General features: G+C 40.4%; 1 protein-coding gene across 1 annotated transcript in view; it reads left to right on the plus strand.

The window, feature by feature from the left end:
• Positions 1-380: 380 nt before the first annotated feature.
• Positions 381-26,423, plus strand: part of IL23R (interleukin 23 receptor) — a gene marked incomplete at both ends in the record, with an annotated part of 69,415 nt that continues 43,372 nt past the window's right edge. Inside the window, 4 exons of the mRNA XM_080654421.1 lie at positions 381-450; positions 3,343-3,639; positions 10,415-10,538; positions 24,436-24,596. Of these exons, the coding sequence (XP_080510547.1) occupies positions 381-450; positions 3,343-3,639; positions 10,415-10,538; positions 24,436-24,596 (652 nt within the window). The remainder of the gene's footprint in view (positions 451-3,342; positions 3,640-10,414; positions 10,539-24,435; positions 24,597-26,423) is intronic.

Raw genomic sequence — 26,423 nt, forward strand, 5'->3', positions numbered from 1 at the left:
CATCATCAGGATTTAGAGCAGAAGGAGATTTATAATGAGAGAGACTAGATAAGAGGAACTATATTATATCCAGGATCAGAAGGTCCTACTGAGCTAATTCATAGTGATTTTTGAAGGGTGTTAAATGGCATTCTTTTGCTTTACTCCATATTATACCTCTTCACACACTAGTGACTTTTTACCATTTGCCGCCTTTCTTTCTTCCATCCCTCCTTTCTTCCATCTCTCCTTTCTTCCTTATCAGAGGTTCTTATCAAAGATAATAATAACTGCTAGGAAAAAATGTGATGCCTTTTATTATTTTATTAAAATACTAAAATTTAAACTTTTTTGTATTTTTCTCCTAGAGAGGAACAAAGAGCTTTTCCCTGCTTTCAGACATGAATCAGGTCACATTTCAGTGGGATGTGGTAATAGCTCTTTACGCATTCTTCAACTGGTGTCATGGAGGTATAGTATTTTGAATACCTATTGTTACCTTTTATTCAAATAAAATGTTTAATGTCTAATATTTCCAAGGTGTCATGTATGCTAGGATCTCTGAAGAATCAAGTTATTATGTTGAGAAAAATTATATGAGCATAAGAATTATGTGGAATGAAATAAAAAAGGCTCCCTCCTTCCTAAGGCAGGATTCCTTTCTCAAGTAGGTATCCCTAATGGAACCACCTTTAACTCGTATATAAACATTTCTGATAAGGAGCTTATTCGAGTTGGCATGTTCTATCTCTGAACTATTATAATTGTTCTGTGAAAATCCATCAAACATTCTGAATTGAATTCAATTCCACAGACCATTTGTTGAGGGTTATTCTGTGTCAGGCACACTGTGCTAAGCCTTTTACCCTCACAACAACTCTGAGCAGCAGTATTGAGTGCTATTATTTATTCCCTTCCTACAGTTTACACATACGTCTGGCACTAGGACAGACATAAGCAGTTTTGAGGAATCCAGGAAGGGGATCCTCAGAAGTTCAGACAGGACAGCCAACTGTGTTTAGGAGTTTCTATTGGACGCAATGGTATCCTGGGGGTGCATGGCAAGGACTCATTTACTGGGTGACAAGCAACACCAAGGCAGGGTTCTAGGCCTTGAAGAAAACTTTCCAGATGGTGCAAGTTACTCAGAGTAGTGGCAAGTGCAAAACTGTGTTCTACAGGCTGGGACACAATTATATTAGAGATATAGAGGTAGCCTCCTCATCAGAACTAGAATCCCTCCAGCAGGATTTTGGACACTTACAGAGTCAGCCCAACACTATCCAAGATTTGGGGGAAATAAGGCACCAGTTACTTTTTCTGGCTTCTTGAAAAATGCAAATGATAACTAGGACTTCTGTTTATCATTCAAGTGATTAATACAGAGCATAGAGAAATAAGAGACCTTTCAGCTGTCCATCAGGTATTATTTTATATACTAGTGTCCTGGTGCACAGATTTGTGCACATTGAAAGGAAATTAATTAGAAAAAGTATTTTAATATCACTATTCACCCTTTCTCTATAATAGAAGTGTCAACAAAATTCATGATCGACAATGATAGATCAAAACACACGCATGTGATTGATGCCAGCGAGAGCTCTATATATATTGCGCATGTGCAAGTCAACTTAACCTTTTATATAGAGAGATAAACTTGCTTAATTAGACCTGCTTTCTGAACTAGCTGAACTTTTTCCAGCCCAGTGAAGCACCCTAACTTCTCTTTCAGGTAATTATCAGCAATACAGCAGTAAATATCAACATGAAGCAGATTATTATTGTAGATCACACAGGGAGAACAAAGGGTAAAATATTTAACTGCAGCAGTGTTTGGCTATATTCTGTGCAGTGAGAAAACATGAAGTCATTTTCAAGTTCCACCATTTCTTACTTCTTTTCAGTCGGGTCAAGTTTCTAAACTTTCTAAATCTCTGTTTTCCGGCTAATGAAAAGAAAATAGGATTCCACCAAGTCTCCTACCTACCTACTCCAGGACTTCTGTGAGGATCAAATGAGATGAGGCACATAAAAATGCTTCACAAACATTTGGTTAAATTGTAAAATGTTTGCACCTGGCAATAAAGCAAGTGGGGTTCCTGGGCTGAAGAAACTCCAAGGAGGCTAATCGCTAGGGAGAGGAAGCCAGGCGTTGCTATCTGATGTCATTACCCAACACCCACAGAGACTGTTTCCAGGCTGGGCTGGGCTGTGGGCTGCATTTTGTGCCATGGGGTCTTGGCAGTGTTGGCTGCGATTTGATGGGGTGTCACTATGGGGTGGTGGCAGGGCCTGTGTCCCACTTGGGGGAAGCCGAGTATTGGTTTGTTGGTGCCAGGTCTGGGATGCCGTTTATTTTTAAATGGCCAGTGAGCTTCATGGTAACTCCTGCGTTGAGCGTCTGCCCCTGGTGGTCAATGCACATCATAGCTACCAGTTAGATGGCTGGACACTTAGCCTTTTATATATATAGATTATTTTTCAATCTGCTATGAAAATTTTTAATATAATCAAGGCTACCTTTTCCACGTTTTCTACTAGAATTTTATGTTACCCTTTTTAAATAGCTTTCCTGAATTAAATATAATATATATACCATGTTTAACATTCCTCTTGACAAATCCAAGAACCCTATTAAAAAGAGAAGTTAACGTATTTTTCTGACCTATTCTTATGCAATCCATGTTGACTCCTATGTATTGAAAAATTATTGACTTAATAATTCATTGTTAATACCAGTGTATTTCTCTTTAATTAATCCATCTGTTTCTTTCTAACATGAATGTATATTACAATTACATATGTTGTTTTGCAATGTTCTTTTTAACTTAAAAAAATTCTGAACATTTCCCATATTATTAAATTAAGAATGAATTTTAAGTGGTTACCAAGCAATAGATTTCTGCCATAAGTAACAGCATGGTTTTATTCATTAAACTCTGAATTTTCTGGTAAAAGTAGCCTTTATCTAAAAAATAATAAAGACTGATAGATTAGTTGGGATTTGGATTCTGTAGTGCCAAGTGTTATATCTAATCTTACCTTTCAAAAAAGGTGTAGCCTCATAATGCCTTGGTTCTCTGCTTTAAAATAAGAGAGCTAATTATATTTCCTCTTTAGACAGAGAAGCTTAAAGGCTGATACTAGTCTTTTGTCATGCTCTTGAGTCTTAACAGAAGCATAGTAAAAAATACATGACAATAAGCTAATCAATTAAAAGATACATTTAGTGCCCCAACTTTTTCCCAAAGAAATTCATTTAATTAATAGCAAAGAATACATGTTAAAAGTAATAGCCTATTTTTTAATCTCCTGCTTTAATGTTTTATATGGAATTTATTATTTTAATCTACTTATTTCCAGGAATTACAAATATAAACTGCTCTGGCCACATCTGGGTAGAACCAGCCACAATTTTTAAGATGGGTATGAATATCTCCATATATTGCCAAGCAGCAATTAAGAACTGTCAACCAAGGAAATTTTATTTTTATAAAAATAACATCAAAGAAGGATTGAAAAACACAAGGATTAATAAAACGACAGCTAAACTTCGGTATGACAACTTTCTGGAACCGCATGCCTCCATGCATTGCACGGCTGAATGTCCCGGATATTCTCAAGAGACACTGATATGTGGAAAAGACATTTCTTCTGGATGTAAGTGTGTGGGGTGCATTTACAGTCCAAGTAAAAGTTCGTCTAACTATTACTGGTAATCACCAACTTGTCTAAAAATAGAGGCAAATTGATATAGTTCACTTCTTATATTAGTTTAATACAGGAATTGCAAACTTAAATGTCTCTAGGGGCCAGGTTGGTGAAAAATATGAGTTACAAAAGCTGGTGGGATCTGTGCAGAGAGGAAAGCAGATATATGGTCCACTGGGGACAGCCACTGCCCAGCTCCAGCTTTTGTGAGGGCTCAATATTCCCAGAGTTTTTGACTCTTTAGAAGAAGACTGAAGTATGAATTTTTAATGTGAACTCTATAAATGTTACCATGTTACCAACGACTCCAAAAAAACAATTTTCAACAGTTACCTGGTCAGATACAGCATACATGAGAGGCAACAAACACAGGCGTTAAATGTTTTTTCATCTGTTTTTCTCTTATGTTTGTTTTTATTTTTCCAAATTAATATCATCAACTTTGAAGCAGATCCTACTGTATAATTTTGAAGCTAAGATTTAGGGAGAAAAACATTTGCAAAACTAGCTTTGTGTTCTTGCTATACTCCTTACCAGCTGTGTGACCTTGGGCAAGTTGCTTAACGAATCCAAGCCTCAATTCCGTATTTGTAAAATGAGGCAAATTATACTGACTGTGGTAAGCCCTTAATTTTAATAATTTATTTTAAAGCATTTTATACACTTTAAAGTACAACCAATGTGCCTAAGCCCTTAAAAACATCCTTTGGACAAAAAATGGAAGATTCTGATACAATTCTCTGCTTCTAATCCCACTGCCCCAATTGTGAATCATTATGTTTATTACTTTAACTATTAAGAAAAAATATATAATTTTTAATGTATTTGCTAAATTCAATTTGTGTGCAAGCATTCTGAAGATGTTTAAATTATTAGAGTAATATGGGCTGATTTGCATAATTATATACTTAATTCTTCATTGTACTATTATGAGACATGGATCAATAAGTTCAGCACTGTTTTAACCCAGATATTTATTCCCTACTAGAGGCCTGGTGCATGAATTCATGCATGGGTGGGGTCCGGCCAGCCTGCCTTGATCAGGGCCGATCAGGGCCGGTAAGGGGGAGGGGCTGTGGGAGTCATAGCGACTGGTCATTCTAGTCGTTCCAATCACTTGGCTTTTATATATATAGATGACATCTAGGTCCATTTTCAGTGAAGGTAGAGGGCTTTGGGTATGTGCTATGTTCTCTTCCTCTATACTTATGAGAATCAAATCTGAGTTCTTCCTTCTTCACCTCCAGACCTTACCTAGTAAGAGCCAGACCACCTGGACTCTAGAATGGATAACTGAAAAGCAGGGGATCTAAAATAAGGTCATTGTCCCATTTAACTCTGGTTGCTTGATCTTGCAAGAGTTTCAAAAAAAAAAAAAAAAAGAAGAAGAAGAAGAAGAAGCCCTGGCTGGGCTGGCTCAGTTGGTTAGGCATCATCGCATGCACCAAAAGGTTGCTGGTTTGATTCCCGGTCAGGGACACATGCTCAGGTGGGTAGGCAGTCGGTCGATCCACTCTTAAATTAATGCTTCTTTCTCTCTCCTCCTTCCTCCCTCTTTAAAAAAATCAATAAAAATATTTTTTTAAGTTAGAGAAGAACTATGGGAGGTGATAGAAGTAAACTGAGGAAGAAATGTAGTTGAAAAGGAAGTAGTATGTTTTGGAGTCAAAGAATAAGGTTGGCAAATGTATGCCTTAAACTGATAACAACAATGCTCCACTTGCCCTAAATTGTGGGAATTGAAACCACAGGCAGACGTCTTATCTGATGTATGAGGACTCTTTACCTTGTCCACATCCTCAGGAAATAGAAATAAGCCTTAATGTTTAACTACTTCACTATTTATCCTTTGGGGTGGGGGTGTTGAGATAATATATAATTTTTTCAGAGCAACTTCCACAGTTATGAGGAAAGATTAGTTTTTGATTTAAGCCAGAGGAAGAAAGAGGCCAAAGAAGCATGGCCTTCTTCCCTGTGCTGCAGTTTGGGTGATAGATTACTACCAGTAGCTCTCCCAGTGTTGGCTGAAGGCCTCTGAGCGCCCCCGAAACCATTGGGTGATGCTTAAAGTCAGGGAATGGCCTTTGCTCCTCATCTAGGACAATATAATGAAGCACTTATTCTCTGCAAATGGCTGCTTAGAAAGGACATCACTCTTTCCATTTATTTACTTTGTGAGTTGTAACTTCTCACATAGACCCCTGGTTATGAGTATGAAATTGTAACTGCCACGTAAAAATTTACTCAAACCCCTGGATTGAAGAACCCTGTGTTCTTGGGTTCTGCATTCTTAGCAAATAAAACTTCCTTTTTAAGTAGGTCAAAAAAACGGTTTTTGAGGTACTTTAGAAATCACATTGCTTTCACTGGATCACTTTGATCACAGGATATTTGTCCTGTGAGCTTTACTATGTCAATTTATCATTACTGCTTTAAACAGAATGAATATATGTATATTTTTAGACTGAAGACAAGTCATAAAAGACAGAGAGAAGATAAATTAATCGTTGCTTTCCCTGAAAAGTTATCTATCTCTGTCTCTCTATATATTTAAAATAATCTGTACTTTAATGTATAATTTGTGAAACACAAACTTATTATTACAATTTCATTTGTAACCATAATTTTAAACATATCTTGGTTTCTTGTCTGTGATTAAATGCATGCTTATTATGGGAAGTTTGTTCTATCAGAATAACACCAACTCCTGGAATCAAACACTATGAGATGTCTTTATGCATTTAAAAATACCAAATTAAAATAAACCTTACATGGGACAGTCACATCACCACTTAATCATTTATTTAAAAGTTTAAATATCTTTGACTTAAATTTTAACCATTACTGGCACAATTAGGTTGGTTTGTGCTCTCCCTGGAGAGGGAATTAAAGAGTGATCTTTTGTCAGAAACACTGGGTTTCTTTTCATTTTAAGTCTACTTATTATTATCATTTTATTAATCAAGCCAATCAATCCATGAAATATACTTTATCGAGAGATTGCTATGCACTAAAAATGTGTTAAATGCTAGAAGAGGGATCACAGACTCTGCTTTCAAGAAGCTCTCAGTAGAAAATGATCTCTGTCTAGACTCTGAATTAATTAGAAACTTGGCCTGTGATTAATAAGTGCCCCAATAGGGGAAGGATGGCATTGGTAGGCAAGAGCAAAAACTTAAGCCTCATCCTTGTATATTTCAGGGTATTTTTTAGTATCTAGTTGTAAAGTAGGTTTTTATTCTTGAACGTTGAATAACCTGGAAATGAGATCTAACAACAATTTGGTCTTACTCTCATAACCATATTCACATTTCCATCTTTACATAGTTTCACATTAATATTACAAACTAGAGGCCCGATGCATGAAATTCGTGCAAGGGGCTCGGCCCCTGCTGCCATGGTGGCTGCCTCTGCCTCAGCCCCCGCCACCACAGCTTCATCCAGAAGGTCGTCTGGTTAGCATATTACACTTTTATTATTATAGGTATTGTGTTTATTTGCGTGTGTGTATATAATCTACTTGTTTTTTTGCAAAGTTAATAAACCATCAGACATTTATAACCCTGAGCATTCACTTCAGATAGAATGTTGTGGAATAAATAGCATATCCCAAAATAATGACAGTTGTCTTTCATGAATTCAATGATACTCTTATCTGAAACCAGAAAACAAAAATAACTTCAGCACAAATCACTGTAATCATTGAGGGACCACAACTCAATCAATATTCAAACGGACTTAAATGTCTGTGTCCACAGCTACCTCCTTTAGGGCGCAAATAAAATGTAAAGCTTTCTTTACCCTACTTGGCATCCTATTTCTCCCCATTGTAACTCAATGCTACAACTCACAAAAATATTATAAAGTACTTTAGTCTATTCTTACTGTTTGAAAATCATTTTTAATTATAAAATCAAATTACAGTCAATGCATAAAGTTTTAAAAATTTTAGACCAGCAAAAAGAAATACTCATGATCTCTATAATCCCATAATCTCACTAATAGAATCCCTCTTTAATAATTCAGAGTTTCTTTCAAGTTTTTCTCTTTATCTCTCTCTTTCTCTCCCTTAATCCCTCTCTCTCTGTCTCTCAAATGAGACCACTATACTATACTATTTCACAATTTATTTTTTTCACTTTATCATATGACCATTATTTAATTACTTACTAAACTAATTAAACATTCATAATTGTATTCTACATTATTTTGGAATGTACTTTAGGAGTGTATTATCGTTTATTTAACCTTAGGTTATTAAGTTTGTTTCTAAATTTTTATTACAATAAACAATACTTTAAGAGGCAAACTTTGAAGCCAAATAGTTTGTATATCCATGAACATTTCATTAAGAATGCAATCCTAGATATAAAATTGCTGGGTTGCAAGATATTACTCTAGCTTCTAAAGATTATGATATGTAAAGTGTTCTCCATAAAGGCTGTAGCAATTTGCACTAGCGTGTTAGAGGATTATCCTTTGTCCATTCCAACACTGAGGATTGCCATTTTTCAAAATCATTTCCATTTTTATAGGTCTAAATGACATCTATTATCTTTTCAATTTGCAATGAGGATAACTTTTTTGCATATTTATTTCTGATTTTACAAGTAATATTCTTGGTGTATAATTTGCAGGTGAAGTGCAAGGAGTATATTTAGATTTAAGATAAATCTTTGGGTATAACTTCAGGTGCATAAATGTCTGTACATTTATTTTTTATGAGCCCCCATTCTGCCATTTGTCTGGTCATTCTCTGAATAGTCCAGTTTCCCAGACAGAATTGCACATGTAGGCACAAGCTGAGAGAGCAGCACCTGAAAAGTGAGTGTATAATCAGCACTCAATATTTCCATACTTCTTTTGTTACCTTTTTCTTGGTAATTTATCACTGGATGGTGCAACTGAAAATTCCAGGTGCTGTTCCATACTTGTTGGGGTTTCATCAGCTCCAAGGGCTCAAACACTGTCATCAGAACTCTCTGATCTTTTCCCATCTCTTGGGTTTTGTCTTCCCCTGTGTTGACTTTATTCTTAAGTAGGCAGTTTCACTATGACAGGGAGATGGCCACCAGCAACTCACAGCTCCCTATTACTCAGAGACAGTAATTTCAGGGGGGAAAAGGGTGCCTCTTTTACAATAGCTCCTGAAAAAGTCCCTGGGAGAATTCGGATTGGTTCATCTTGAGTCATGTGGTCATTCCCAAGAGAAATACTTGATAATCAGCCTAGGTCAGTGGTCGGCAAACTCATTAGTCAACAGAGCCAAATATCAACAGTACAACGATTGAAATTTCTTTTGCGAGCCAAATTTTTTAAACTTAAACTTCTTCTAACGCCACTTCTTCAAAACAGACTTGCCCAGGCCATGGTATTTTGTGGAAGAGCCACACTCAAGGGGCCAAAGAGCCGCATGTGGCTCGCGAGCCGCAGTTTGCCGACCACGGGCCTAGGTCATGGGCATACTTCTCTGTGGAGCCTAGTGATTGACAGCCCTTGGGGTAGTGAGGGGATGAGGTTGGGAGTGAGGGAGATGTCAGTGCTGAAAAAGCAAAAATGCTAGCAGACAAAATTTAATAATGTTCTCTATCATACGGCCACTCAGAGAAAGCACAGAGGAGGGGTGGAGGAAGGGAGAAAGAACTTTGAAATAGAATTCTGTGGTTACCAACATTTTAAAAAGTCTTGTTTTTTACTGCGGTAAAATAGACACAACATAAAACAGACCATTTTAACAATTCCTAAGTGTACAGGTCTGTGGCATTGAGTTCATTGTTGCGCAACCATCGCCACCATTCATCTCTAGAACGCTTTTCATCTTGCAAAACTGAAACTCTTTATCCATTAACCATCAACTTCCCATTCCTCCCTACCCTCAACCACCGACAACCACCATGCTACCATTCTACTTTCTGTCTCTAAGACTTTGACTCTTCTAGAGACCTCCTATAGGTAAAATCATACAATGTTTCTCCTTTGTGTCTGACTTCTTTTACTTAGTATAATGTCTCCAAGGTTCATCTGTGTTGTAGCATGTCAGAATTCCCTTTCCTTTTAAGGCTGACTAATATTCAATAGAAGGTATAAACACTAGACTTTTAAAGTGGAATAGGTGCCAGAGGAGAAGTAGAAAAACCCTTTGGAGAACTCTTTCACAGGAGCCAAAAGGCACAGAAGGTTTCAAGAAGGGTGTGGCCCAAATACTAAATGCTGCAGAAGTCAAGGTCAATAATGACTGCAAAGAGATCCTGGGATTTATTGATTAGGAAATCATTAAAGACCTTACCAACTGTGGTTTTGGTGGAACTGTGGGCTGAATCTTGGTTGTTGGGGTTTACAAGTAAACAGGAGATGAAGAAAAAGACCAGTACAGTGAATTCTTTAAAAAAAAAAAATAGCTATTAAGAAAAGGAGAAAGATACAGTGGTAGCTAAGAAGAGAGTTTAGGAGGGTGAATTTATTTTTTATTTTTTATTTTTTTTTTTGATGGGAGGAACTTGATCACATTAGTATCCCCAAAGAAGTAGAGTACATAGAGAAATCTATAAAGGAAAGGAGTAGTTTGATGGCAGAGTGGGTCTCAAGGTGAGGTGGTAGGGAATGAAAGAGAGAAGTGCTGAGGGGGATTGACCTGTTTTCCCAAATGAAATGGAAAGTTTATCCACTACTTTATAAAGAACTCGATGTTTCTATGGTGGCTCCTAAGTGATACGTTTTGTTGCAGACCCACCAGATGCCCCTGACGACGTAACCTGTGTGATTTATGAATATTCAGGCAACATGACTTGTACCTGGAATACCGGGAAGCCCACCTACCTCGACACAAAGTATGTGGTGCACATGAAAAGGTAGGTTCCTTCCTCAACACTTTGAATAAGCAGTTCCACCGGCAGTTCAGCCAGTCCTTCACCTCCCGCAGGGACCCAAGAAATCAGCCCCAAGCATGAAACAGACACCGTGATTACCCCCAGCTCCCTAGCCATGATAAGTGAACCTACCACAACCCTTTCACGCCATTAATACTTTCACTCTGGGGAGCAAGGTTTTCTATAACCTTTCAAACCTTTTAATTCATTGATAGGGAACTGGGGGCAGGAGCCTAATGGTTATACAGCAGGACAGTTTTAGAAGGACTTTCGCTTAAAAATCCCAGAGCTATTCTCCTTCTAAGGTTTAGGCAATTTACCCAATTTCTCCAAATTGACTTCTCCTCATCTTTGAAATGGGCCTAAAATAGAACCGATTACACAGGTTTGTTCTAATTATTTAAATGAAATTTGGCTTTTAAAGTGTGTGTCACAGTGCCAGGGCCATAGTTAGCAATGAATTAAATTTTATGTCAAATAGGCTGAGCAACTTCCCTGGTTTTCCTGAGTCTAAGGAGTTTCCTGGGACACAGGACTTTTGGGTTTAAAACTGAAAGTAATGATTGAATGAAAGGAATCATTTTCTACTTGGAGTTGAGGAGGGCTTTGTAGAAATGCTCTTTTGTTATGTTCTAACAATATCAGACTACAGGAACCAAGACCACCAGGCAGCCAAAATCTCTTCAAATTTTATGCTTAAAGACAAATGATTGATCGTAAAAGTTATATTACTACATACTAAGTTAAATTGGGGGGGGGGATGCATGTTTAGTTTCTACTATTCAGAAACTGTAACACAGGAAAAGGTTGATATGAGAAAATCCCTTTCCATTCTTCCGTGTACATAGTTAAAATATTTCTATGTTACATCTTAACCCTACCCATGTACATCAGTCCGTGTTGGACTCCTCTGTTACTGTTAAAGATGGAAATAAAACCATTAATTTGAGAAATATAGGCAAATTGGGATAAGTTGGTCACCCTTGTCTATTTTTTTAAAATCTTTTTTTTTTTTTAAAGAATGCCTTCAGTCCTGGCCAGGTGGCTTAGTTGGTTGGAGTGTCATCCTGTGCACCAAAGGATTTCAGGTTCGATCCCCAGTCAGCACATACAGGAGGCAGCCGATCAATGTTTCTTTTCACATCTCTCTCTCTCTCTCTCTCTCTCTCTCTCTCTCTCTCTCTCCTGTCTCTAAAATCAGTAATAATAATAATAATAATAATAATAATAATAATAATAAACATATCCTCAGGTGAGGATTAAAAAAAAAAGAATGCCTTCAGTAGTGTATTTGAAGCACACTATTTATCTCTCAAAAATTACACAAACTACTTATTGAGCCTTACTGTTTGGGAAGCACTGAGCTAAAAGCTTTATGTGTGCTACCTCATTTAATCCCCTATACAACCCTGTGATGTACGTAAGATCCCCTCCCCCCCAATTTTCATAAGCAAGGCTACTGAGGCTTAGCAGGGCCACACAGCTACAGAGAGGGAGAGGCGGGTTCTGAATCTGGGTTGGCCTGACTGCCTTACCTCTAATTTCCTTACTTTTCTGCTGAAATCATGTAGAGAACCAGGTCACAGGGCATATTTAATAGATGCTGTCTAGGTCTCATCAATATGGAAGAGAATAACCTTCCAAACTTGCTCTACTTCTCCACCTGTTAGGTACTCAGAATAATTGTGATGAAATAAATCATAGAAAGTAACACCTTTTCATTCAAGAAATTCTGGGTAAAAACTAGACATCTTTCTGAGTACCTGGCAAAGCCCGAAGTTACTAGCCGTGTGCCTTCTAGGCAAGGGCAAGAAGCTCACGCCTTTCATTCTGAGCAGGGGTTGAACAGAGGCGTGGTCGGGTATTACAGGGATGATGGAACAGATCAGAAATGGGTTGCACTGATGAACAATACACAATGTGTTAAACAACGTGCTCCGTGTGTACTTTATGTGCTTATGGCTTCAATGCTCAACTCAGCCTTGTGAGGTAACTATTATTATTCCCCTTCTCAGAGGGCTTGGAGAGCTCCTCTTGTCTCTCCAAAGTCACTTGGCTAAGACACGGGGACCCAGGATTCTAACAAGGGTCTGAACGTTCATTCACCTCACCCCTTGCCTTGGGGGTAAGATAGTCTCCAGGAGATGGAAAAAAAAAAGGCCAAGAGGACAAGAAAACTAGAGTCTCATTGCTAAGTCCACTTCAGAATTGTGAAAATGAGGGCTCTGTGGGAGTAAACCCCACCGTCCGAGCTCACAGAAAAACTAGCAGTGCCAGACTGATAGGGAGCCTAGAGCCTTCAGGATTTTTGCTATTTCCTGGACCCTTTTACTATTTCCTGATCATGGTTGGTTGGTTAATTTTTTTAAAAATGTAACAGCTTTGTTGATTCAATATCTGATACAATTCACCTTATATAAAGTGTACCATTCACAGAGTTTTAGTATAGTCACTGAGTTGTGCAACTATCACCACAATCAATTTTAGAACATTTCCATCATGCCACAAAGAAACCCTGTATCTGTTAGTAGTCACTCACTATTTCTCTTCAACTTCTCCAGCATTCTCTATGGATGCCTATTCTGGCTGAATAATGTTCCATTGTATGGATATATCCCACTCATTAGTTGATGGAATTTGGGTTGTTTTCACTTTTTGGCTATTATGCTTCTATTAACATTTGTGTACAATATGTTTTCATTTCTCTTGGGCAGATACTTAGAAATAGAACTCCAAATAGAACTGCTGTGTCATATGGTAACTCTGCCTAACCTTTAGGGGAACTGCCACAGTGTTTTCTAAAGCACCTCTAACATTTCACATTCCCAGCAGGAGTGTATGAGGGTTCCAATTTCTCCACATCCTTGCCAACACTTGTTAGTATCTTGTTGGTTACTGCCATTTTAGTGGGTGTAGGTTAATCCTTTTAGGTCCTACCAACCTGCCTTCTAGATTATTGACAGTAAAATTGCATTGTAAATTTGGAACACACATAGCACAATTTGAGAAAATACATCTGTTAGCAAAAACTTGCCAACCACCACTTAATTTCCTATTTAATGTCATAAAAATATTCTCCAAATAGTTCATAAGATCATCTATTATAGATTTCTTTTAAAATTAATTAATGCATTCTAAATTGAATATGTTTAAATTATTTGCATGTGGCTTTTGAGGGACACATTCTCTTTATAAAGTGAAGAATACCTGAGGTGAGTTATGAGTACTGAGATTGTTCCATCGGAAAGAACAAGGGCTTCAGAGTTTTACATTTGATTTCCAGTTCTCAGACTTACCAGTCAGATGTCTTTTATGATGCAAATATCAAAAAAACCCAAGCACTGTGACTTGAACAGGTGGGGCTTTATTTATATCAGGTCGTAGGTGTAGTTAGCACAGAGCTGGCTTGATAATTCAATGACACCCCAAGGATCTAGGCTCTTTCTGCCTTTCTCCTCTATAATCTCTCTGTTGGTCTTAATCCTCAGATACTGTACCTCCAGGCTTCTCATCCAAGTGCCCTGTATATGGAGCTTAGTACTGTCATCAACATTATCTGCCATAGTTGTTAGCTGTGCGATCTTGGAAAAGTTATTTAGTTTTGCTGAACCTTAGCCTCTTGTGATATGAGGATAAGTAATACCATATTGGGTTATAAGAAAGCAAATTAGGAAATGCTTAAGACATTAACAACAAAAAGGCAATGTTAGAGTATTATGGTGACACTCAAGGTTGACTCCCTAGGCTTATTTAATTCATTCTTACATCAAAACCTGACTGATTTGGGAGAGAAATCCTATCTAATAAAAGAGTAATATGCAAATTAACCAGCACTCCGCTACACCCACAAGCCAGGCCCACAAGCCACGCCCACCAGTCAATCAGGAGCGAGTATGCAAATTAACCCAACCAAGATGGCTACGGCCACCTAGAGAGCAGGAGGGAGGCTTGGGTTTTCCCGGCGATGGAGGGAGCCAAGCTTTCCGCACACCCTGGCTGGCCCAGGCCTCCACTTAAGGCTACAAAGTTTCAATTATAGAAGATAAATAAATCCCAACAAAAATGGCGGCAGCCATAGAGCTGGAGAGAGCAGAAGACTAGGGTTGCCACCGGCGATGGAGGAAGCCAAGCTTCTGCAGCCCTGGCCTGCTTTGGCCTCCACTTAAGGCTACAAAGTTTCAATTGTAGAAGATAAATAAATCCCAGATACCAGGGCCTCCGCTTGGGTAGCCGGGGGGTGTGGCTGGCCTGCAAACCACCACAGGCCCCTCGCCCAGGCCGCCCCACGCCCCAAGGGAACCCCCACCCTGATCCGGGACACCCTTCAGGGCAAACCAGCTGGCCCCTACCCATGCACCAGGCCTCCATCCTATCTAATAAAAGAGTAATATGCAGATTGACCATCACTCCAACACACAAGATGGCTGCCCCCATGTGGTCAAAGATGGCTGCCCCCATGTGGACACAAGATGGCCACCACAAGATAGCCAGCAGGGGAAGGCAGTTGGAAGGGACCAGGCCTGCAGGGGAGGGCAGTTAGGGGTGACCAGGCCGGCAGAGGAGGGAAGTTGGGGGCGACCGGGCCTGCAGGGAAGGGCAGTTGGGGGGGACTCAGGTATGCAGGGGAGAGCAGTTGGGAGGGACCAGGCCTTCAGGGGCGGGCAGTTAGGGGTGACCAGGCCTGCAGGGGAGGGCAGTTAGGGGTGACCAGGCTAGCAGAGGGGCCGTGAGGGGCGACCAGGCCAGCAGGGGGGGGGCAGTTTGGGGCAACCAGGCCAGCAGGGAGGGGCAGTTGAAGGTGACCTGGCCGGCAGCATGGGGCAATTAGGAGCAACTAGGCTGGCAGGGGGGCAGTTAGGGGTGACCAGGCAGGCAGGCAGGTGAGCGATTAGCAGCCAGCAGTCCAGGATTGTGAGAGGGATGTCCGAGAGGTCCCGGATTGGAGAGGGTGCAGGCTGGACTGAGGGGACCCCCCTCCCCCATGCATGAATTTCATGCACTGGGCCTCTAGTATATTATAAATTATAGCCAAAATCAGATAAACCTAACAAAAATTCTGAATTAATGGAGTCCAGATTAATGGGATTTGATCATATTTTAAAGAGGACATAAAAGATTAGCTTAACCATGAATGTTCTCCTCTAGCAAGTTCAAAGATGAGCTTCTGTAAGCAGATATAAATATCTGTTCATCTTGTAATTAGAAACACACCCATGAGTTGAAAAAAATTAGAGAAGAGAAAATCAATTTTTCTAACTAGCAAAAAAACTTACCTCCCGGGAGAAAGCTGACTTAGAATGAATTTTGTGGTTGAAGTAGTAAGTATCGGATTTAAATAGGCTCTTCGTGATCCAGGGTTGTGTATTTTCCAGTTTGGCAGATAGGTAGAAATCAGCATTTGTAAGGTTTCACTTCCAACACATGTGGTTCTAATTTCCAGTAAAATCACAGATACTGACAGGCATTTTACCTCCACCCACCCACTTATTTTACCAGTGACAGGAAGGTGGCATTTCCTCTATGGAACATCAGGGCTTCTTTCTCTGTTGGGTTGAAGTTCTAAAGTACAGGAATTGTGTCTGTATTACTTCAAGAACTTTGTTCAGTGCCTTGTAGTGACCCATCAGCAGATATGCATGGCCATTCACATACCCTCCTGTACACTTCTATATTTTGCTATGTATCAATGGGTAGTGATAAAAAAAATAAACCTCTGCTAATAAGTGTCTATCTACTGATGTCCCAATACTGTCAACAGGTTCATATAAATATGTTCTTTATCTTGGAAACTTTTGTAATATCTGGCGCATTGCCTTCTACTCAATAAAGACTTGTTGAATGAAAATTAATGAATGATGGTGGCCCTTCATTCCATTCCATTCAAAATAACAGTAAATATTTATTTAGCATTTGTGTCTTCTTGGCATCATGTTACACTCTAGAGCAGCCTTGGGCAAACTATGGCCCGCGGGCCAGATCCGGCTGTTCTATCCGGTTCTCTTGCTCTCCTCTCTGCTCCTTTACTTTGAATTTATATTAGTTCACACAAACACTCAATCCATGCTTTTGTTCCGGCCCTCCAGTCCAGTTTAAGAACCCATTGTGGCCCTCGAGTCAAAAAGTTTGCCCACCCCTGCTCTAGAGGTTAAAAAGTATAGATACTGTCTCTGTGCATGAAAAATTCATACATTTTTTTAGAACAATGCCAATGGTGGAATTTTCAGGTGCATGGAAGACCAATAGGGCAATTATTTTTAGATGATATATAATTTCAGACCCCTTAAAATCAATTGTTTATTCTGCTGATTCATAAGATCTGCTTGTTTTTGCCACACCTTTCTCATATTCATAACAACCAGAAAGAATTCTTAGGTATGATTCTAAACATTTTCATGGCTCTGATGTTATGTTTCAGTAATTCTTTTAGGACTTGATGAGCATCTCACATTTTAAAATCCCTTTCCTCACCAATTCTGTACCTGTACTCAGAAAACTAACTGTGATTGGGGACAAACACAAACTTACTGATACTACTTTCTATTCATGACCACTAATCTCAACTGGGCCCAGAGAGCCGCCCAGTAATCCCACTGCATTTCAATGGCCAAGTCACTTCTCCACATAATAATTCTTATGTTTTCTTTCATCTCTGGTCTCCAACATCCTTCATTCTCTACTGATGACCTGCTTCCTATTTCTTTAAGAAAATAGGAGCAATGAGAAATACCACAACCTCCCTCATCTACTGATGCATTGACATCTGTATGCACATACTTGATCTTCTCTTCCACTACTGTAGATGAACTATCTTTACCCTGAGGCCAAGTCTCCACCTGTGTACCAGATCTTACCCCTCCTGCCTACGGGAGGTCACTGCTCCAACAATGTTCCTCTTTTTCTTCTGCATTATCACCTCTTCTATCTTTACTGGATTATTCCCTTCAGATTTAAAACATGCTATAGCATTTGCCCTCTTGAAAAATACAACCCTCTCTTAGTCCCTCTCTTCTACTACCCTATTTCTCTGCTCCTCTATATGACAAAACTCCTCAAAAAAGTTGTCTGTATTTTGTCTTTGCTTCGTCTCTTCTCATCCTCTTTTTTATTTAATATATAGTTTATTGATTTCAGAGAGGAAGGGAGAGGGAGAGAGAGCTAGAAACATCAATCATGAGAGAGAATCATTGATTGGCTGCCTGTGAACACCCATACTGGGGATCCAGCCTGCAACCCAGGCATGTGCCTTGACCAGGAATCGAACCATGACCTCCTGGATCATAGGTCGACACTCAACCACTGAGCCATCCCGGCCAGGGTCTCATTTTTTTTTAAATTAAGTTTAGCCAAGTTTTTGTCCTCCACTGAAACAGTGCCACTAAATGACTTCCCTAATGCCAAATCCAATGGTTTATTCTCAGTTCTTATTTTCCTTATCAAAATCACTTACTAGCAGGCGCACTTAATTTAGCTTTTCACTTCCTTCTTCCGGCTGCCAGGGTGGACACCACCCCCTTTTGGTTCTCCTACTTCCTGGATGGTTTTTCTCAATTAAATACATATTGTTTAATCTCTTTGGTTGATTCCTTTTCATTTCCAGTAAAGGAATAGGCCCTCGCAGCAGTATCCTAGGATCTCTTATTATCTCTATCTAAAACTCCTTACCTAAAAGACCTCATCCAAATATATGGTATAAAACTCTTTATTTATCTCCAATCCAGACTTCTCTTCTGAGCTGCAGCCAACATGTATCTAACATCTTCTCAACATTTCCTCTTAGAAATCAGAAAGGTAACTGAAAGCTAACATTTTCAAAATCAAACACCCAGTTTCCTCTCCCCAGACTTCCATTCTCCTTTTCAGTAAATGGCAACTCCGTCCTTCACATTACTCAGGTGAAAAGCCATTGGCCTCTTCCTGGATTCTTCTGTACCAACTAGAGGCCTGGTGCGCGAAATTCGTGCACGGGGGTGTGTGTCCCTCAGCCCAGCCTGCACCCTCTACAATCTGGGACCCCTTGAGGGATGTCCGACTGCCCGTTTAGGCCCGATCCTGGTGGGGATCGGCAGTCGGACATCCCTCTCACAATCCAGGACTGCTGGCTCTCAACTGCTCCCCTGCCTGCCTTCCTGATTGCCCCTAACCGCTTCTGCCTGCCAGCCTGATCACCCCCTAACCACTCCCTGCCAGCCTGATTGATGCCTAACTGCTCCCCTGCCAGCCTGTTTGCCCCTAACTGCCTTCCCCTGCAGGCCTGGTCACCCCTAACTGCCCTCCCCTGCAGGCCTGGTACCCCCCAACTGCTCTCCCCTGCAGGCCTGAGTCCCCCCAGCTGCCTTTCCCTGCAGACCAGGTGATCCCCAACTTCCCTCCTCTGCCGGCCGGGTCACCCCTAACTGCCCTCCCCTGCAGGCTTGATCGCCCACAACTGCCCTCCCTTGCAGGCCTGGTTCCTCCCAATTGCCCTCCCCTGCTGGCCATCTTGTGGTGGCCATCTTGTGTCCACATGGGGGCAGGATCTTTGACCACATTGGGGCAGCCACCTTGTGTGTTGGAATGATGGTCAGTTTGCATATTACTCTTTTATTAGATAGGATAGAGGCCTGGTGCATGGGTAGGGGCCAGCTGGTTTGCCCTGAAGGGTGTCCCGAATCAGGGTGGGGGTTCCCTTGGGGCGTGGGGCGGCCTGGGCGAGGGGCCTGTGGTGGTTTGCAGGCCGGCCATGCCCCCTGGCGACCCAAGTGGAGGCCCTGGGATCTGGGGTTTATCTTCTACAATTGAAACTTTGTAGCCTGGAGCAGAGCCAAGCCTTCTGCTTGCTCTGAGGCGGCAGCCATTTTTGGGGGGATTTATGTATCTTCTATAATTGAAACTTTATAGCCTTAAGCGGAGGCCTGGGCCGGCCAGGGTGTGTGGAAAGCTTGGCTTCCTCCATTGCCGGGGGCAACCCTAGCCTCCTGCTCTTTCCAGCTCCGTGGCTGCCGCCATTTCTGTTTGGGTTTATGTATCTTCTATCATTGAAACTTTGTAGCCTTGAGTGGAGGCCTAGGCCAGCAAGGGCAGGTGGAAAGCTTGGCTTCCTCCATCTCCGGCGAAACCCAAGCCTCCCTCCTGCTCTCTGTGGCCTTAGCCATCTTGGTTGGGTTTATTTGCATATTTGCTCCTGACTGGCTGGTGGGCGTGGCTTGTGGGTGTGGCGGAGTGATGGTTAATTTGCATATTACTCTTTTATTAGATAGGATTTATTATTTGGTAACATAAGGCTGGTTCCTCTTTACTTCCCTGGAGTTTTGTCTAAAGTAGTGCTTGGAACATAGTGGGTATTAAATACATATTGTTTAATGAGTGATTATATAAATGAAAGATACTGTCACCATTATTACCATAAATTGACAGTGTTTATTGAAAATCTGTTAACTACAACTAGAGCCAGATGTACAGGACACTTCTGAAAATATAAATCGTGCTGACCCACTTTAACAAATAATCTGTCATGTATTAATTAGTCCCTGAAATAAAGAAATAGAAATAAGAAATTAAAAAACTTTGTAATATATAGTTTTATATAAAAGTAGTCCCAAAGTATAGTCAGTCATTATTATTGAAATCTTCATCTAAAATAGCACTTGGTGGTCTAGATGCCAATATGAGAGGAGGTTTTAAGAGCAGAATTAAATTATCCAGTATATGGTTAATGTCGGTTTGAGAATACATTTTCATTTTGAGTTGTGGTCTTAATATGTGCGGTAAAAGAATTAGCCACAAACCAATTAAGAATATGCATGTGGTTTTCTCTAGCTGGAAAATATTCACAGATGCCCTACTTAGTACTTACACATAGTTGCCATTTTCTGATTTTCACATTTTAATTCTCTTCTAGCATGAGGTTAGTGTGCCTTATAACAAATTATCCTCTAATTTATTTATGTGCCACCTTACTTCAAAAAGAATATAAGTCAACTATGTAAACACTTCAATTTAATGGCATGATTTGACCTCAGATACAAACAATATAAAATTTCACTTGTTGATATAAAGCAATTTTAAAACTTTCATTTTTATTCTTTTAAATGCATAAAAGTCACAAGTCATAATAATAACTGTTTTTTTTGTTGTTGTTGTTTGTTTTTTGTTAATCCTCAATCTTGGATATTTTTCCATTGATTTTTAGGAAGAGTAGAAGAGAGAAGGATATATAGAGAGAAACATCAATGTGAGAGAAACAATTGGTTGCCTCCTGCACGAGCCCCAAACAGGGACCAGGCCGGGGAGGAGCCGGTAACCGAGGTACATGCCCTTGACTGGAATCAAACCTGGGACCCTTTGGTCCATAGGCTGATGCTCTAGCCACTGAACCACATCGGCTAGGGCAATAACTGTTTTCTAATATGTGAAGCCATTCTCAATGCTTTCTTATTTAATTTACTCATTTACTCATGATACTAGGATGTTATTATTTCTGCTTTACAGATGAGTAAACTGAAGTACATAGAGATTAAGTAAGGGGCTTCAACTCTCACAATTTATCGAGGGGCAGAGCTGAAATTTGAACCTAAGTCTGTCTCCAAAACCCAAGCCCTGTGTTTTCATCACCATGGTATGTTCTTCTTGTCCTCTCATGGTGCTCATAGTGATCTCCCTGCTGGTGAGAGGAAAGAGGCAGCACTGGAAAATACATATATACTGAGAGTTAGAAATCTGAGCTGAACAAGATAGAGTAGCTGCTGCCACCTGCATGCTGTGGACCCCCTCTCCCCCCACCCTCTGTCAGCCTTAGAGAGATGTTTTTATTGCCTTCTGAGGTTATTCTGCTCTGATAGTGGCAATAAGTTTAAAAAATAGAAATATAATTTTTTAAAAAATATATATTTTATTGATTTTTTACAGAGAGGAAGGGAGAGGGATAGAGAGTTAGAAACATTGATGATAGAGAAACATCGATCAGCTGCCTCCTGCACACCTCCTACTGGGGATGTGCCTACAACCAAGGTACATGCCCTTGACCAGAATCGAACCTGGGACCTTTCAGTCCGCAGGCCGTCGCTCTATCCACCCAGCCAAACTGATAAGGGCTAGAAATATAATTTATGTAGTATTTTGATTTATAAATGCATTTATTTCATGACAGTATAAGGCTGATTCCTCTTTTTCTCCCTGGAGTTTTGTGTCTTAGCAAGCACGTTACTCTGGATCCCAACAAATCTAAGTGGCTGGCAAGTTATAATCCTGGCTGGGGTCCTGTTGAGCTGGAGAAATTCGGGAGTTGCTGTATAGACACATAATAGGAAAAGGGCCTGAAGTGGAGCCCCAGGGATGAAATGCCCAGTGATTTTTAAACTGTTTCTTCTCGACAAAGCCTATCAAGTCAGTCCCTCGGGACAGAGAGCAGTTAATGGTATTAGATAAAGAATCAGGCCGGTGCTTGCCTCTGCAGCACTAATACTATGACTGGAACAGCGCAGAAGATGGAGAAGACCCCTGAATGAAAATCACATACAAATTTGTGAAGCGTTCTATTCGTTAAATATAAGAATATAAGGTACTTGTCTTTTCACCGTTGTTCAAATTCCAAGGTTATTTCCCTTCTAAATTAGATTTCTATATCAAGTTAGGTTTCACAATGTAGTACAATTAACTTAGGAATCTACAAGTAATACACCATAGGCAAGTAACAGAGATAGAACCATGGTCACAGCTCCCAAAACAGGGAGAATGTAAGAAAATAATCTTTAAAAAAAATGCTTCACTTCTTTGGTTGTCTCTTAAGTGTGATGGAGAGGAAATTATTGAAAATGGAAAACTGAGAGCTCTGGCTGGGTAGCTCAATTGGTTAGAAAGTCGTCTAGATACGCCAAGGTTGCAGGTTCAATCTCCGGTCAGGGCACAGATGAGAAACAACCAATTAATACATAAGTAAGTGGAACAACAGATCAATGTCTCTTTCTCTCTGTCTCTCTCTCCCTCTTTCCTTCCTTACCTCTCTCTCTCTCTCTCTCTCTCTGTCTCAAATCAATGAATTTTTTAAAATGGCACACAAACAAAGGCAAACTGAGGATATGAGAAAGGCAGCATGCTATTGACAGTAATGGAGTAACTGACAAGAAATGCTGATTTTGCCTGGCCGGTGTTGCTCAGTGGTTGAGCACTGACCCATGAACCAGGAGGTCATGGTTCGATGCCTGGGTTGTGGGCTTGATCCCCAGTGTGGAGTGTGCAGGAGGCAGCCGATCTCATCATTGATATTTCTATCTCTCTTTCCCTTTTGCATCTCTCTGAAATTAATAAAGATATATTTTTTAAAAAATCTTACAGCATATTGGAGGAGCAGCCTAGAAAAGGACATCTCCCTGGTCTTCTGACTCCTGAGGGAAAAAGAAAGAGGAAGGGACTGAGGCCCAGGCCCAGTTATTCTTGAGTAGAATCACCCCCATTTTCAAGAGGGAAGAGAGAGCGAGGGGCAGGACAAGAGGCGGGACATTTAAAGACAATTTCTCCTTATAGAACCAGAAAATGAGGGAAAAGACATTCCCCAGTACTCTCCTCTCCACTACTCCCAATCTCCCACCCCCTTAAAATATTACAGAGTAAATTTTTTCAAAGACTTAAAAGAGAGGCTCAAACTTTTTGTTCAAAGGTAATGTCAGTTAATAAAATGTTAAGTGTTAGCCTTAACAAATAACTGGAAATTTTAATTAGTGGGTTAGAGATCCTCAATATTCAATTATAAAAACTTAGATAAATATAATTGGAAGTGATAATTTAATAGCTCTCTATGTGTCTCATTCCAGAGTGGGTCTCTCTCCTCTATCTTGTCCATCCCCTCATCCAATCAACCACCAGAGCCAGTCATTTCTAACCTCAAAATACGTAGAAGGTCTTTTTGACCTGGTCTGCCCTATTTCAAGTTATTTCTTATACTTTCATGCCCCAGAGCAGTGGTCGGCAAACTGCGGCTCACGAGCCACATGTGGCTCTTTGGCCCCTTGAGTGTGTCTCTTCCACAAAATACCATGGCCTGGGCGAGTCTATTTTGAAGAAGTGGCGTTAGAAGAAGTTTAAGTTTAAAAAATGTGGCTCTCAAAAGAAATTTCAATCGTTGTACTGTTGATATTTGGCTCTGTTGACTTATGAGTTTGCCAACCACTGTCCCAGAGTATTGAACTTGTTGAACTTTCTCAAAACTGGCATGTCATTTCATTTATTTGTTTCAGAACATGCTGTGTTGTTTTTTTCTACCTGGAAAGTGAGTGTTCCCCTATCTCATCCAAATCTCCCACACACCCCCCCCATCACCCCTCATCTCATTCTTACAGTTATCCTACATCTGATCCCTTGCACTGAGCCCCTATGCAATGCCCTTTCCCAGAGGGTGCTCATGTATTTCAAGCTACATCCAGAGCTGACTTACTCAATAGGCACAGTAGGCATAGTGCCTAGGGCCCATAACACTTTCAGGAGTCCATGAAAATGATTAATTTCATTTAAAATCAGAAGGAAAAAATTAACTGTTAAGTCAGAGAAAATGTTTTAATATGTGATATTAATATATTTGCTTTTATAGCAACAGTTGTAAAATATTATAAAAACATAGGTATGTACATGTATATATAAACATAAACATACCTACACACATACATACTTTTTTTTTTCTTAATAGAAGGAGTCCATGAAGGCAAAATTGTTTAGGGCCATGAAAGTCACATTGTAGTCATAGATAGTCTTCAATTTCTTTTTTTAAATTCTCAAGATAAAATCAAGTTTGATCTTTTTTTTTTTCAGTAAATGTTGATTTCTGAAAGCAGGCTAAAAAGGTAGCATCAAAAAATTCAGGAATAATTAATTCAAGCCAAACATAACTGGTAATTATGATCTTTTTTTAAAGTTTAGAGACAGAAGAAGAACAACAATATCTCACCTCAAATTATATTAACATCTCCACTGATTCATTACAAGGAGGCAAGAAGTATTTGGTTTGGGTCCAAGCTGCAAATGTACTAGGTACGGAGAAGTCAAAACAACTGCAAGTTCACCTGGATGATATAGGTAAAGAATAAGAAATTCGATACTGTATTTACAAATAACTAATTTGTGCTGACCTACTTAAGTGAAGTCTAGATCTAAAAGGAGTTCCCCCAAAGTTCTTGTAGATCATGATAAAGAAAACAAAAATTACCCATAATTTCTACATGGGTGTATCTGTTTTTTAAAATACTGATAACTTTTTATGTTCAAGGATTGTTCTAAGGGCTACGGGGAATAAAATAGACAAGGTACCTGCTGCCCTAAATATCTTAAAGTCTACCAGGGAAGATGGAAGGAAATAAGAATTAGAATAAAGTATTATGAGTCTTATGTTCTGAGAAGTGCAGCATAATAAAGAATTTCTTCTGTATGCACTATTGTGGAAGTTATGTTTTTGTTTTTATTTTGAAAAGTTTTACAAAATACATAGAAAATTGTGGAGAATTTTGTAGACATCTTTATCAGCCAAATTTAACAAATGTTAATATTTTTTGCTTCAGATATTTTTAGAACTTGCCTTTTTTGACTTACAATATAGAATATTTCTATTAGTTTAATCTACAATAGTATTTTAAGAAATGTCATTAACTAATCACTATTGTTGAAGATTTAGACTGTTTTCAAATTTTCACCATTATAAATTACTAGAGGCCCGGTGCACGAAATTCATGCACGGGGGGCGGGGGGTGGAGAGGGGTCCCCTCAGCCCAGCTTGCACCCTCTCCAATCCGGGACCCCTCTCACAATCCTGTACTGCTGGCTCCTAATCGCTCACCTGCCTGCCTGTTTGGTTGCCCCTAATTGCCCCCCCCCCACTGGCCTGATCACCCCTCACTGTCTCTGCGTGCTGGCCTGATCACCCCTAAATCCCCCCCTGCTGGCCTAGTCACCCCTAATTGCCCCCTGCTGCCGGCCAGGTCACCCCCAACTGCCTCCCTGCTGGCCTAGTCACCCCTCACTGTTCCCCCTGCCAGCCTAATCACCCCCAACTGCCCCCCCCGCCAGCCTGATCGCCCCCAACTGCCCCCCCCTGCTGACTTGGTCGCCCCCAAGAGCCTCACCTGCTGGCCTGGTTGCCCCCAACTGCCCCCCCTGCCAGCCTGGTAACCCCCCGCCGGCCTGGTCGCCCCACGCAGCCTGCTGTTCAGACATTTGGTCATTCCTCACTAACCCCCCTGCCAGCCTGGTTGCCCCACACAGCCTGCTTGTTCAGTCAGTTGGTCATCCCTCGGGCTGACCCTGGGCGGCTGGGCAGCCGCCATCCAAGGCTTGCCTGCACCTTGGGCTGGCGCTGGGTGGCTGGGGGCTGAGGGGACTGGGGGACTCCAGAGGCAGGCACGCAGAGTGCACCTGCTGCCCCAGCAGGGCTGAGGGGACTGGGTGCCGCCATCTTGTGGCTGTGGGTGCCACCATCTTTGAGGGCGTGGCAGTCAATTAGCATAGTCCCTCCTTATTGGCTGTGGGTGCTGCCATCTTTGTGGGGGCATGATGGTCAATTAGCATATTCCCTCTTTATTAGATAGGATTGCCATGAACAACCTTTTGGCTAAACTTTTGCTTGTAGTTGGTTTTCTCCTGAAGATAAATTCCAAAAAGTAACTTGGCCTTTTAAAACTTGAGCATTTTACAACTACATCCCAGCCCTAAAGCCAGAGTTCAGCCAATGAACACCAAATGTGAATCCCCCTCTTTGGAGATCCTTGTCCCAGTTATTCCTATTTTTATCATAGTAGCCCACCCTTATTTGTGGATTTGCTTTATGTGATTTCAGTTATGTGTGGTCAATCATGGCCCAAAAATATTAAATGAAAAATTCCAGAAACAAACAATTCACAAGTTTTAAATAGT

The sequence above is a fragment of the Plecotus auritus genome (genome assembly GCF_963455305.1).
Source record: "Plecotus auritus genome assembly, chromosome: 2".
Lineage (NCBI taxonomy): Eukaryota > Metazoa > Chordata > Mammalia > Chiroptera > Vespertilionidae > Plecotus > Plecotus auritus.